The sequence below is a fragment of the Lissotriton vulgaris genome, chromosome 5 (assembly GCF_964263255.1).
Source record: "Lissotriton vulgaris chromosome 5, aLisVul1.2, whole genome shotgun sequence".
Taxonomy (NCBI): domain Eukaryota; kingdom Metazoa; phylum Chordata; class Amphibia; order Caudata; family Salamandridae; genus Lissotriton; species Lissotriton vulgaris.
The window spans coordinates 1249738047-1249754112 of NC_141693.1; the positions used below are offsets into that span (position 1 = coordinate 1249738047).

The 16066-nt window shown below is 41.0% G+C and overlaps 1 protein-coding gene across 3 annotated transcripts in view; it reads right to left on the minus strand.

The window, feature by feature from the left end:
• The window catches only part of RAB44 (RAB44, member RAS oncogene family), a 450865-nt gene that overhangs the window by 157108 nt on the left and 277691 nt on the right, over nt 1-16066 (minus strand). For all 3 annotated transcript variants that reach the window (XR_015295992.1, XM_086923095.1, XM_086923096.1), the window contains exon 9: nt 8377-8422. Coding sequence is in view for 2 of the 3 variants with exons in the window: in XM_086923095.1 (XP_086779221.1) it covers nt 8377-8422 (46 nt within the window). In the remaining variant the exon portion in view is untranslated. The remainder of the gene's footprint in view (nt 1-8376; nt 8423-16066) is intronic.

Genomic DNA, 16066 nt, shown 5'->3' on the forward strand with positions numbered 1-16066 from the left:
TTGTTTTTATTTTACAATACTTCTTTATGTTAATCGTACTTATAGAGCGCAGCGGAGTATCTCGGCGCTTATGTTTCAGTCTCGGGGATTGCCAATCAGATGGGTCTTAAAATACACAGGTGTTCAACATTTTCTCAAACAATACAAGATTCTGGCAGGAACGAATTCGATTTCATGTTCCAATGATGAGGTGCTAGGTAGGAAGCTGAACGATAGTCCAGGCAACTTGTTGTGATGCTTGGACCATCGTTTTCCTAGAAATAATGGGAAGTCACAGGAAGACTCTCCTGAGCAGCTGTAGGATACCAAAATAGGAGCCACAGATACTGTTCACTTGCTCCCTCATAGAGAGTGTGTAATCCACTAAGAAGCCAGGACACCACTTTATTGTGACAGGGGCCTCTGCCAATCTTTTCTGGCCACCAATCCTCTGATCACCATTAGCTGTGAGCAGTACGGATTCAACCAGGAAGCCACTTTCCTCATACAGTTAATAAAACTAGCTTTAGTGGCTTCTAGATCCTGTCCTATCAGAGTTACCAATTGAATATTGCCCGTATAGGCAGGATTTCAAACATGCAGAATCTCACAATCTCAGCTAGCAGGGCAACTTATATATCAAAATGTTTGGGGCTCAGGGAAGACCCTTGAGGAACCTCCCCACAGTTGAATTGAATTGAATTAAATGGCGATTTATATTGCGCAAGACAATAACCCGCAGGTATCAAGGCGCCTAACAAAATGATCAGAGAATGATCAAAGAAGGAGACAGGAAACCTTACATATATGCTTGCCGAAAGAGAAGAGTTTTTAGAGCAGTGCGGAAGTGCTGTAAAGACGGGAGAGATCTCAGGTCCAGGGGAAGGTCATTCCACCACTTAGGAGCAAGAGTGGAAAAGGCTCTGCCACCCCATTTGGCTCTTCGTACACGGGGGGCTGTCAGACGCAATTTCCCAGAGGAACGCAAGTTCCTTCCGGGGGATATAGTGGGAAATGATGGACCCAATTCCTGTGTCGCTATTTTTGGCAATGGCTCTGTAGGTCATGCATAGAACTTTGAACCGGATTCGATGTTCTACCGGCAGCCAATGCAGCGTTTTCCTGGCTGCAGTGGCCGAAGTGCGTCTGGGAATATCCAGGACAAATCTGGCTATGGCATTTTGGACTACCTGTAAGCGCTGCAGCTGGCCTTTGTTAAGCCCAGCATACAGTGCATTACAGTAGTCCAAACGCGAGCCGATGAGTGCAACAGCTATTTGTTTTCTTGCCTGCAAGGAGAGATATTTCCTGATCCTTCGTAGGGTGTGAATCAAACCCCAGCAGGTGGAGACGGTTCTGCTCACCTGGCTGCCTAAGTCAAGGGCAGGGTCTATCAGCACCCCGAGGTTCTTGGCAGATGTTGTAGGGGAAGGGCATGTTCCTAGTGAGTCAGGCCACCAGTTGGCTGACCAGATGTTTTCTTTCCCCCCGAACACCATCACCTCAGTCTTCTCCCCATTCAGTTTTAGAGAGTTCTGAATCATCCAATGACCAACCGCCTCCATACAAGATCTAAACTTGGAGGCGATTAGTCCATCTGAATGGGGAAGAGAGACGACAATTTGAGTGTCGTCTGCGTAAGAGACTACCTCCATCCCGAAAGATCTTATTAATTTGGCCAGTGGGGTAACATAGATATTGAAAAGGGTCGGGCTAAGTGCTGATCCTTGAGGGACCCCACATAGCACTGGTCGGGATGGAGATAGGAACTCCCCCAGCTTGACTCTTTGTTCCCTCCCCGTGAGGAAGGAGGTCAAAAGATCCAGAGCTGCGTTCTTCACCCCCACCTCCCTCAGCCGAGATGTAAGTACTGAGGGGGAGAGGGTATCAAAAGCCGCAGTTAGATCGAGCAGGACCAGGAGAGAGGTCTGGCCCTCATCTACTGTCGTACGGATCTTATCGAGCACGATGGTGAGGGCTGACTCGGTGCTGAATTCTCTCCTAAATCCATGCTGGGAGGAGTCTAGGCATCCCGAGCTTTCCACAAAAGCAGCGAGATGCAGTTCTTTGAAACTATCCTAGATTTTAAGCGATATATAGAAACATACTGTGTTCTATCTTCCGGGAAGTCCCTGAAGCAAGCTAATGGTTCTGCATGCACTCAGATATTGTATAGTCTGTGGAAGAGAATAGGGTGGGAGGCAGCAATAGGTCTATTAATACCAGCATCGCTGGTCAGCTTTCATCCAACATGATCCTAATAGAATCAGTGACCGCCATAAGTGTTCTTTGTACTGTGCCCTGTTTGGAATCCTGGCTGTGAATGGTCCAGTATGTGGTTGTCCTCTAGATAATGAGAAAGTTGCTTATTTATTAGCTTCTCCAAAGCCTTGCCTCCAAAAGGAAGGAGCAAAATAGGCCCATAATTCGCAGAGTTGGTCGGGTCTGCCTTAGATTTTTTTATAATAGGAGAAACAATGGATTGCCCTGAAGCGGAATGAGCGGATGAACAGATGGTAAAGAACATTTTGTGCATATTTCACGCCATATTCGAGCTATATCTCTTATTACCAAAATCTCACCCTCTTGAAGTAGTTGGTGTCCATCAGCCTATGCAAAGAAAATCTAAAGCCTGAGTCTAGTGCTAATTGTTACCTAAATGTAATCGGCCCAGCTTTACTTTCAATCAATAAACTTCAAATGCGTCCAGTGAATGATGCCCAGAAGAATAATTTAAAATTCGGTAATTTAAATCCACCCTGCATATAGGGTAACTTCAAGAAATGGATAGAACACCTAGACCTCCTATAGCCCCATATAAAACTACTCACTGCCCTTTCCAGGCGTTTAAAAAAAGAATCAGGAACTCGTAGCTGTATTGAACAAAATAGATAGAGAAACGTGAGTAATATGTTCATTTTAACAATATTACATCTACCTAGGATACCCAAAGGAAGCTTATGCCATTGTCCCAGTTTTGCTATGACCATTTTCAACAGAGGTTCATAATTAAGTGCAATTATGTTCTCCACACGACTACACAAACGTATGCTGAGATATAAAGAAGTCTCTACCAGGCCTATCATAAAAATCGGTAATTTAAAATATAAAATACCCTTAGAGATATTTACCTTATAACTGGAAAAGGCACCAAATTGTTCAGTCTCCTTGGATATAACGTTAACAGCGTCCCTTGGATTGCAGGCAAAAACTGCTACATTGTCAGCATAAGCCATTATTTTAAGACCAATACCATTTAACCAAACACGCTATATACCTTTGTTCAAATTAAGGTGTCTTAAATAAGTTTCAATATATGGGGCAAACAACAAAGGAGAAAGTGGACACCCCTGATTTCTGCCCCTACCAATTGAAAAAGAAAAAGAGGAGTAGCCGCCCATTAGCACCTTAGCGAACAGGTACTTATAGAGTGTCTGCACTAGTGTTATAACACGGCTACCTACCCCACACATATCCATAATCATGCAGAGTGCTTCCCAAGTAACCGGGTCGAAGGCCTTATCTGCATCCAGCATAATCATACTTATGTTGTACTTAGTTTTACCAGCCACGTCAAACGCCGCGATTGCAGTATTGATATGTGCTGTACTATCTCTACCAGGGATGAAACCATATTGCTGTTCTGAAACAAAATTATGAATGACTGGAGCGTGACGCAGAGCTAAAATTTTAGAAAAGACTTTGGCGTTTGCATTTATTTTGAAGATTGGTCGATAAGAACTCCGTTCCTCAGAAGGTTTACACTATTTGTCAGTCCCCTTGATACCGGAGTAGTGTCTCCGTTACTAATAGCAGTTACCAAAGGAAAAGGTGCTGGTGCAAGAATATCTCAAAATACTTTATAGAAATGCAAAGGTATTGAATCTTCTCCGGCTGCCTTCCCTGAAGGTAAAGCGCTTATAGCTACCTCGACCTCCCTTAGGCTAATCTTTTCCTCTAGAACACTTAGCTGCTGGGGTCAAGTCAGGACATACCACTTTCCTGTAAGTACTTGCCTGCAGCCTGGTGATTATTACTATCAGGCCTATAATGCACCCTTAGATAAAACATAGCAAATTGCTCCATGACCGATTGAGGATTGGTGTATACTACACCACTATACCCAATAATCCGGTGTATAATATTGCTCGCACTTCTATCAGAGATCTGATGAGCCAGCAGACGCTCCACTTTTTCCCCATACTCGTACTGAAAAGCCCATTATTCCCTGACACATTTCATGATAATGTTGGGCAGCTTTGGGATCAGCCGGGCATAGTTAACCTGGGGCAGCTGTGTGATAGACAGGGGTTCCCGACATTCGCTGCATTACAGGATGCATATGGGCTCCTGCAGCACTATTTTCTTAAATACCTGCAGCTGAGGGATTATATTGTAAATAAGATTGATTATAGCAACAATGAAGAAATAATCGACTTTCATTCTTGCTATTACCAACCTGGGCAGGAAACAAGTATGGTAAGCATAAGTATGATATATCAGAAATACATGGCTTGTGCTATGGATGATAGTATCCAACTTGCCTTAAAATGGAGCCAGCGTTGGGCAACTGTGGTTACAGCTGCTGCGATAAAGGATGCATTAGCAATCTTAAATCAGTCAATCGACTTGGTTAGTCTTAAATTAAAGCAATGTAAGAGAATTTGCATGCTATATGACAAACCCAATCATATTTCGAAATGGGGGGGGGGGGTGGCTGGGACATCAGAGCATTCATAATGCCTCAAGGGCAGACTTTATGCTGCAGATATAGTACACATGTTTGTTGACTGTCCTTAAGATTAAAGGATAGTGGGATAGTCTATTTGAATTGATTTTAGCATATGTGGGCATTAAAATTAATTTGAATTATAAGGAAATTATGCTGGATTATACATCTGGGTTGGTTCCCAGACTATGTGCACCAATTATGATCATAGTAGTTAGTGCTCGGCTATGTGTTGCCTGGGTATGGATGACCTAACACCACTTAAGGTGTCTGAATTTTGGGAATTGTTCCGTCAAATTAATGAATGTGAAACTGCAGTTGTAAAATCTAGGGGTCCTCGATCAGTCAAAAAAGTGGGAAAAATATGGTCACACTGGTCTTAGCTGATCATTTCATTCTCTGTATGATTGTTGTCCCATTTTTAGATATCCCAGTTTGTTTAAAGTCCCCTCTCTCCTCCTTCTTTATTTCATCCTTTTGTTTTGTTATATTCTGTTTATGTAAGTGACTGTATTGACTGCTCTGACTCTTGGTAAAATCAAATAAAAATCAATTACAAAAAAAAGAATAGGAGAAACAAATGTTAACTTCCAGGTCTTTGGCATTTTAGCTGAATGCAGAGACAAATTAAACGATTCCGTGATGTGCAAAATCATGGATTCAGCTCTGTGAACACCAAGCACAGGCAATTCAGTCAGGCGACCTTTTTTTACAGTACAGAGATTAAACTGAAGAAAATACTTCAAATGTTTAAGTAAAACACTCATTGCCAATATCAGCAGTTGGTTGATCTCTTCAAAATACCCTTGACCCTTTAAATGCCCTAATGAATGATTATATTGGCAACTATGCGAGAAAAATAATAAAAAGAAGACCATAGCACTCAATAAGTAATCACAGATAACATGTAAGGTCCAAACATATTGGAAGTGATTCCACCCGATACAGAGACTTATCAAAGTCCCCATCTTGGCCTATATCACGGTTAGACTACTTAGTCTCCTACCTATTGTACCCAATGCATAGTGGAGCCGTTCTCTGCCTTATATGAGAAGATGTGTTGTCCACTATAGATTACACACCTTTTGCCTTGTTTATACTGTTCTTTGCTGTGTACATCTTTTCGCATCACAAGCAGCCTATGCCCATCCATTGAAGTGCTGCTCTCTGAAATAGAACAAACACCTGTTGCAACTTGGTTACTATGGTTTTCCTTTTTTTCATGTTGACACATTGGATCTCTGGGTCCAACGTGAACTCACACCTTTGGTAGTAGGGTGTGGAATAACCTTAAAAGCACAATCCTACATTTCCTGTTCTTTTCATTTATTGCTGTATACCCACTACAAATTGTACATTAGTACAAGGTGCGATTTCTAGTCCACTACAACCCTCTTTATTATATTTACGCTAGAAACATGTTGGCCTTGGGGAAAAAACAGCCACATTTTCTCTTTCTTACTGGCGATAATTTTGAGGATTGGAAAGATTATTAAAACTGATTGGTCTACTATCTTAATGCGATTTTAGAAACTAAATCTATGGCTTGGGGTCAGTAGGGGGAGGGCAACACACTTTCATGGAATAACTTTGTTGAATTAGAAATAGGGTTGTAGTAGCTGATGAGGCTGACATCAGTGCTAAGGGCAGGAGTGGATGGAATAATAAGATGCATCCCCTATTTCTTCTTATTCTTTGTATTCTTTGTATCCCTAATTTCCTAATGTAACCAGGCACCACTGCCTTGCTTTCTTTGATATGTGAAAACATGGCCAAAGAATTATTCAAAGGAAAGTATTCAGAAGTCTCTTGGTGCTTAACAGGCTGGTGTACACTTTATCTTGCCAAAATGTTTCATTTGTGATCTTCCTTTTTAATAGAGGTTGGATCTCAAATGGTCCATTTTAAACAGTAAAATGTTTATTGTCACTTATTGTATCTCAGTTATGAATTTTATTAGCTAGTTTTATATCTATTTGAGTCTGTATCACCTATATCTGTGTTTTCTATGCCTATTCTTTTTTCCTACATCTGACATGTAAAGCGCTCTGATACCCTCAAGGGTCTTGTTCGCACTATATAAAACCTTCAAATAAATAATACAACAAAATAAATGAAGTACTGAAACTGAGATGTGACATTGGTGGACTCTATGTAAAGACTCTGAAACCACAGAATTTCACGACTGCCTCGAGAGGTAGGTGTGCACCTTTTATATCAGCCTCCCCACCCTTCAAACCATTAAATTTGGGGTTTAAAATTAAGTGAACATCTTTACCTTTGTCCATATAATTATTCGAAACTCCAACCAACTAGATTTAAAGTTAAAACCTAGCATTTCCAAACTCTGAGTTATCAAGTGAAATGAACGTCTGTCCCAAAAGTGAGATACAATCCTCTAAATCTATTAAAAAACAACCTTGCTTAAAAAACAGAACTGCTGCATCAGAAGGAAAAAGATCACCATGTGTGGAATGTTGTATTAGCAACAGCTGGACAAATGTGCAGGCTGGATGAGCCACAAATCTCAGTTATTATGACTACCTCTCTGGCCCTGCTTCAAAGGAGAGGAGCAAGGCATGGTTCTATATCACTCATGTATTAGGTCATAACAGCTTTGTCACATCATGGTGTTTAACATGTACTTACATTCAAGACTAGCTACCCATTCTGGCTGTAACATTTGCAATTCAGATATCATTTTCTCATTGCCTCATACACATATATTTCTTCTTTTTTTATTGAGCAGAATAAAAAACATACAAGAAGGCAGTTAAAAATAAAAATAGATATACTAATACAATTCATACTATACAATCCTTTTCATTAGAGAGTAAATGTAATCATCACATATTGTATGTATTTCTCTTGCTGTATTACAATGTCCAGCTCTGAGCTCAAAGAACTCCAGTTAATATGTTTTACCCACTGTACCAGTGTATGAAACCCCCGTGGTTCAGCCATTTTGAGGGCACTGTGGATGCCAGAATACACTTTGGCAGATTGACCAGCACCACGCAGAAGGAGCTCAGAACATTGAAGGTGCGAGGGCTGCGCTCTGCCAGACTAGCCATAAAAAAAGTCTCTGGGACTTGAGTACATTTATAAAAGATGGGCAGAGAATATTCTGCAGGCCACTATTAGCCCAGTTAAAAAATGCTAGATGTGCTCTTTTTGTTCTCATTCATTGTACTCACTATCGTAATCAACGTTCAATTTATATGCTCTAGATTGGTGTATAAGAAAGATTTATAACATTTTACTATTGTATTCCTTGACTACTTAGAACCCAAAAGTGGATGGTCCACATAAATAGCATTGCAAGAGTTTCTATCAAGCCTGGATAAATCTAATTGTCTACTGATGCCCTATGACTTAGCGCACAAAGTGTCAGAGCTGGCTGTTTCCCCTGGCCCTCTGGTCTGCGGGACCACTGGCTAGTTACACGGGTCCGAAGGCGTGTGGAGTTCTAAGTGGGAGGGCCAAATTGCTTTGGCTCACAACAGGGATAGCTGTGCTATCAGTAAATGATACCATTAAGGATGTACAGACACAGTCACCTAAAGCTAGAGATGTCAAAAGTAAGTCATTACCTAAGTACTTGTTAGCGTCCTTTACACATTTCCATGTTATTTATACATCAATTTTAGGTTGAAATGGCTCCTTACCTGCGTGTCATAAACTTTTTTAGAGTCTTCAGATATCTTTTGCTCCCTGAAAATAGAAGTAGAATGTCACTGTTCCTTAGCTGCTCAAATACAAAACGTAACGATCTATGCATTTCCTGTATATAATTTGATAATTGTTTTCTACATTCAAAGAACTTTCAAACATAAATTATTAGCCAGTTTTGTAACGCATCCATTTATAACATATTTTTACTAAAGAAACCCTAGATCTAGGTCTAACTAAAATATTTTACAAGTTCAGAATTACAATCGTGGAATTAAAAAAGGAAAGGACAAAAAGAAAAGACAAGAAATACTGAGCTATCCTAGTTCACTGTAAGTAAATTCAAAGAATGTATGCTGCATCTTTTCGTGAAACATGTATCCACTAAATTATCAAATTCATTTAGTGTAATACCTTAACAAGTCAATATGGTTATATAATGCAATGGTGCATATAACACAAAAAACGGGGATTAAATACCAAACATTTGAACACAATATTGAAAGGCTTAAATAGGGTGATGTACGAGCCTGCTGGGATGACTGATCTGTGAGAATGCAAGTCATGGCATATTGTTCAAATAGAAAGGGCCTGATTAGGGCGGCGGGCGGACTTGGGACCGCCCGCCGCTCTATTCAGGCCCTTTCTATCGGAAAACGAGACATGCTGTCGGCGGTCCCGTCAACCAAATTACAATGCGACTGCCTCCAAGGCGGTCGCACTGTCTATCTTTTGTATTGCGCGGCTGCTGTGTGCCGCAGCACCCGCTGCCATACAGAAAATGGACAGGAAACATATCCATGCACTACGTGGTAGGCACCATGCGGTGCCTGCTCCATGGTCTAGGGATGGTGCCCCCCATCACGCAAATTCAAGGGCCAGGATTTAAGGGGGGCCAGCTAAGGGCCCCCAAAGTCCCTTTCCGGCAGCCTTTTCATGGTAGGTTAACCGCCATGAAAAGGAGCAGTGGAAAGAGACATTGTAATCCCTATGATGGTGCCTGGCAGGCACCGCCAACATGATGGGGACTACAAGCCCCTCCACCGCACCGGCGGGTTCAAGGAGCCTGTTGGATGCTTGAAGGTCGGGCTTTCTGACCGCCATCACCCCGCCCGCATTGTAATATGGCGGGTGGGACACATGTCTCTGGTGGCGGGGAGACTGCCTCGACAGCCTGTCGGTGGTGGTCTCCCTGCCATCATAATCAACCCCAAAGACATCAAACATCCTCTTTTCGATTATTGGGCATGCAGACCAAGATAAGATGAACACAGTTGTTTTTAATTTCAAACAACTGATACCTCAACCTGTACATTCAACTTTGAGAGCAGCCTGACTGTCACGAAGAAAACTGATAATACCTGATTCTGATTTTTTTTTAAAAACCCTTTAAAATTCTTACAGAAGTCATAAAGGAATAAGTAAGAACTCACGACCTTCAAGCAATTCCACTGTAACAGGCCTGGAATTTCAAGTAGCTCTTCCAACAACTCATTATCAACATACATGTGCATATGCGGCAAATGACCATAGAAATGATCCCAAGATCCATTTAAACACTGAAACCTACAGGTATCTAATAATGAATTTGACCATCACAAAATATCAGCGCTATGTATTTGGGGTGGCAAAGAAATCACTAAAAAGAATCAATAAAAATATCACCTTACTCGCACTTAGAACAGAATCTCAGGATTCTCAAAATGTATAGACAGACTAGCTCAATAAATTCAACTAGTTCACATCAAGCATAGGTCAAAGCACCAATAAACACAGTAATATAGTAAGGTACGGCAGTAATATTAGGACCAATAGGTTGAGTAGTCATACAAATATCTGAAGATAATCTTCCAAAACCTGTTTTCCCCAATTCACTTCAACACAAAGCAGCAAACACCCACTATAACCCAAAGGAGGAACCTGCAAAAGAAACTCACCAATGACAATGTCTACTACCTAGCCTCTTGTAATAGTTAATCTAATTAACACATTATCATCTGACAAACACTATACTGCCATATGAAACCTTACTGACAAACATAAATGCCAGTGGTCCAATGACAAATATTGCTCTCCAATAACGTGATCATCAAATTCAATTGTTTGATTCCAGTGGATTGACTACAAGATCACTATAAAAAGTGGAATAGTAGGTTTTTGCACCTGGAATGCAGTGCCTCCTTTCTTGAGGGAGTAGAAAAATCACCAATATACTTGCAAACCTTAGCACAGAAAATCTTGATAACAAGGGTATAAAGAATAGAGAATTAAGCAGCTGTGGAATTACTGGAAACCATGTATTCACTAGGATTCAGTAGAAAAGCGGGCAGTTCCATATCCACCTAGCAATATGCTCATTCAAAGGTTTGGACAGAATTAAATATTCAATTCTAGTTCTTCAGCCACAACCTTAGTTGGACAATTCACTGATGATGCTTCAACTTGACACATAAAGCGCAAACTAGGTTCTCATAGTAACACACAAACTGGGCAGAATGAGGTAACATAAATAAACAAAATGAGAAATGTAGATGTTCAATATGTCCCACACCTTAGTCTCTAGACAAATTCAAGTAATGAGTACATTCATAAATCTTTGCATACTACCAACCTGAATAAAGTGAACTTCCTTTACTGTGTTGCTATCTGTAAAATGAAAAATGTTTTTCTTCATCGGCAGTCCACCAGTATTCTCTTTCTGAGTTTAGGGTTTGTGTATAGTAAATGCACATACAATCATGTAATGCAGACCAACGCACATACGTTGATACAGATATCTCGGCACAAAGACCAACAGCAATGCAGGACACAAATAAAACACACAGGCACACATGCACAGACATCATATATACAAACAAACATGCAGGCTCAGAAAACAAATACACCTGCATTCATGCTCAGAGAAGTAAATGATGCATATATGTTTTGTTGCTTAGCTCAGTGGATAAATGATTACAAGCACAGATAGGACTTGTGGATTTATGGTTTAAAGAAATATGCATTTTAAAGTTATCTAGACCAGGGTGTACATTGCTGGGGCAAAAACATGCCCAATTGATACTTGTTCGATCACAAATGAAGTACGGTGTGCACGAAATGTTTTGGGTTGAGTGAACAATTTATGAAGTTTAAAAAATTTGAGCAGGCAATTATTACCTGCTAAAAACGGTGCTAGTCCGTGCGCAAATGAGGAGCGAATATAATTTGGCTCACCTCTGAATTTGTGCTATCATTAAACCAACTACAAGTGGGTATCAGAGAATAATTCCTGGTGTTCAAATCTCCACCCACCAATTACACACCTGGTGGTATTTTATGTATAAAACACAAACATAACACCCTTTGGGGAGGTTACTCACAGAATGATATCATGTTAATGCACCAGTCGAATATTCTGATTCAAAATGTAATGTAATGTATTCTTTCCAAAATCCAAAAGCATTGCATTGTTTTAAATCATTTGTCCATGTAGAGAATTCAAATATCATCAGCCAGACTGACCACTTTGTCAGGGCTTACATCTAATATAATTAACATGATCTTTTTACCATTCAAATTCATTTCTTGAGAGAGTTTTTTTTTTAAATGTTCACTTTAGAGGTTGAAGAAAGCTCGGGCTGTACTTTTTGAAAGTTATAATTTAGGTTCTCTTCAACTGGTTGATAAATCCCATGATAAGGATACTGCTGTTAAAGGACACAACCCACATGTACTGTAAATGTGATGCGACTCTGCCTTTTCCTGTGTAAAAGATTGAAGTGGACGATATTTGGAATTTCTCCATTGATAAAACAGTTTGGAAAATGTTAATACTATGATGCCACGTTATTGTTTATGATGTATACAATATGGCTTGTTTTTGGTATTTTGCAGCCTTCAAAAGTTTGAGGGTCATATTTATGAGGCTCTACAGGCACTATTGCGCTGACAGAACGTCACTTTTTTATGTTTCAGTGGCGCAATGTGTCACTGGTATATTTATAAGACCACATAGATCCACGATACATGGCATTTCATGGCTTATAAATATGTGCCCCTTTCACGCACAAAACTGTGTGAAAGGGACTTTCCATGGGTGGTGCTGGGGGCGTTCGCAGCAACATCCATCCCAGCAACATCCAGGGATTTTTGGCACTGTCCCAGATTTATGAGAAATTGTACGTCTGAGGCAGCGTCAAAAACGTATGCCTCCCCAGGGGAGGAGTAAAGGAGGCACAACGAGGAGAAATATCTTTATTTCTCCTAGTTTTAACTCTTTCTATGTGTGCTGCATTCTACAGCAAGCCTAGAAAGAGGAAAAAGCCTCTTGTGATTTCATTACAAGAACGGAGGCTACATTATGCAATGACTTTTAATTGCAGATCCAAGCCAGTCGCATCACAATACAAAGGTACCAATAAGAACACTGAGATAAAGTAATACACAAAACATAGCAACCATCAGCCTCTTTTAAATGCGGCTCCAAGCGGATAAGTAGCTTACTATCTTCTCTCCATACTTTCATTAATATTGTGCTTTGGTAACTATATAGAGTTGTATTTGGGGGTTTGCATGAAGGGTGGTTTTATTCCCACCTCCTCCCTCCCCCACTCCCCATGATCTGCAATTTATGGAGATCATCCTCTCCGTTTCTTGTATAACCTCTGTTTTTTCCAAGTTGTCTTTAATATGCCTTTTCCCTACAGTTAGATCGTAAATGTGTGCCTTTACCTTCAGGTTCTTTGTTCTCTATGCTCATTATTGCCGTTTTTCGCCGTTTTTTCCCTGAACCTTGCGCAGTTTTTAAACCTTGTTGAAGCCTTTTTTGGACTCCTCGCGCTGTTACCCTAGCGCTTATGTCAATCTTTTAAAAATACAATTTTAAAAAGAAACATGCTTTGAGTGCCTTACGCTGTAGTTAACCTCGGGCCTTTTATGAAAAAACAAGCAATGAACTCCTCGCTCTGTTCCTAGAGTGAAGCACTACCCCTGAATAATTTATTTAAGCACTGTACTTGCCAGGGTAATTGATGTGAGCGACGCTGCTGGAAACGATAGACTGAGCGCATTTCCTCCTCTCCGTGATCTCCGATCGCAAAGATGGCAGGACGCGCATTAGAGGAAAGTTCCTTGGCGAGCATCACGTTTCGTGAGTATCCCGCCTAGGAACTTTCTTCACTCACCGACAGTTGGAAATCAGCTGTTTTGACCGCGTTTCGCAGGAGGATTATTGATTCGTCATTGGATCCATCGAAATATTAAGAAATAACTTGAAATATTAGGAAATAACTACCCTATTCTACTTTTACACTCTTACTGCTGCATAAACTCCACATTTTATACATTGGCCTTATTTCAGCCATATGCCCTTAAAAAAAGATATCATTCATATAATTAACAAGCATTGGAAATGCAATAGGTCTCGCATTAGAAAAGTTGGAGCTATTGGTTTTGTAAATGACAATTTTTTTTAATGTGTTGGTCTTGAAAATAGCCAATTTAATAGCTTTGTCATTTACAATGCCAATACTTTAAACTTTTTCAAATGTGACACCTATAGCATTTGTAAAGCAACATGTTTTGTATGTACGTGACTTAGATGTATTCATCTAATAAAAGAACGAGTCTGTTCAAATTCAGCAATGTACTTGCTATAACAAGTAAAATAATGGGTGTAAAGAAATAGGGGCATTGCCGCTCAAATTACAGTTGGTGCAGAGACCCTGGTAAATGCATGAACAAAATGCAATAGTTCTCACATTTTAACAAGCGAATCCATCGAATTTCTGTTTTAGTGCAAGAGAAGTGCTGGAAAAAAGATCAGAGGAACACACAACATGAAGATCAAAAGTAAAACGATACAGTCCGATGCCTGGAATTCTACAAACCACAACCACAGAGATGTGAACAAAGACCGTTCTGACCCTGTTCATTGCGAGTAAACAACAACCCAAGTACAAAAATAACCCTGGACGTCATAAAACACAACAGAACAAGTGCAGACATGAGCCTTGGTCACAGCATTGCCACAAAATGCACATCAGAGCCTCATCATAAAAAACAATTACCGCACCAAGTTACAATCTGCTTAAAATCTGCTCATATCCCATAACAAGTCACATATAGATGAGACGGACAACATTGCGTCCAAATTTAAAGAAACCAAGAACATGGCTGCGTAATGCTTCGAAAACAAATGCTAAATCAAAACCGTATTATCTTTCGCTCTAGTATTTAAAATAGTCGCCATGCTGTTACATGTGTATCCAGTTTAGGTTTTGCTGAAACACATCTTGTTTACACCAAGGTTATGGAAGCCTGTAAACTATCCATACAGTTCCAAACGAAAGTTGGAATGGGAGTAGCAGTCTAACTTCAAAGGCCTCCATCATTGTAAACTACAGAGCTCTCACGTTTTTTGGGTCCAAGCATGAGTAGCTCACGGAGTGAAAGATTTCGTTTTGGAGGACCTGAAGAGCGTTTTTTCACGTTATAAACTTCGCGACAACAAGTCTCACGGAATATTCACTCATAGACACGGAAAGCCGGACAGTTCTACTATATAACGAAGAGTATTCAATACCTACACCACTTTATTGTATACCAAGTTTCACATAGGAATTTAAAGCCCGCTTGCCAGCATCATCCCAGCCACCCACCTCGTCTCTGCACTGCTTCTGGCACATTTGGCAGTACCAGCGCAACTTCTGGAGCCCTTTAAACTTGATACGGTTGGCAATGGCCTTCGGGCTGAGAAAATCAGCCTTCCCCATGCTGCAAATCGGGATAAGCACAGATCAAGCGGAGAAAGAGATTTAGACACGAAGAGAACACAACAATAGTCGGAAAACAGGAAGCCAGAAAATACTTCCGAACGCTCACAGTAGGTTTAACTATTACCATAGAGAAAGGACTACACAATTGAAGCCTTCGCGTTAGACATTGATAAGAGCGGCCATCTTTGAATCGAAGAAGTTTACATTGACTTCACGTTTCATTAACAAACTTCGTACTTTAAAAGAATTAAAATGCAGTGAAATTATATAGTTTTACAATTGTATACCATTATATGATTTTGTTTAAATGTTTTTTATAGCGGGTAGGTGCCCAAAGTGCGCTGAAACACAACGCACGAGGTGAAAACGGCATTGTGTTCCAGTTGCATCTTAAATGCAAATGAAAACCTAAAGATGTAACGAGAAACTCACATGACGTGCATCCGTTCAGAAGGCAGAATGGCTAGTTTGAAGTTGTCTTTTTCTTGCAATAAAGCGCTTTAGGCACGCTGAAGGGCGAGGAAGGGAGGAAAAATACGAGACGGCCTGGCGGCCGTGAGACGTGTGAAGCAGGGGGCGGGGGTAGCGGATACCTTTGAAGTCGCCATTATTGTTCAATGGCATCGTCCTACGAGTGGTGTGTGGCCGCCACTGCTGAAGTGCGGGTGCCGGACAGTCTGAGAAGGGGGGGGAGGAGAAATGCGGCACGGCGGGCAGGGGAGGGGGCGGAGCGAGTAAAAACAAAAACAAGACGGAGGGACGGCAGGGGAGGGGGGAGGAGAAATGCGACACGGCGGGCAGGGGAGGGGGCGGAGCGGGGAGAGGGTGTGAAAGCAGCAGGGGCCTGGAGTGCGGCTGAGGGAACAGACGGCGATTCGAAATGCGACACGGCAGGCAGGGGAGGGGGCGGAGCGGGGGTGTGGGAGGAGTG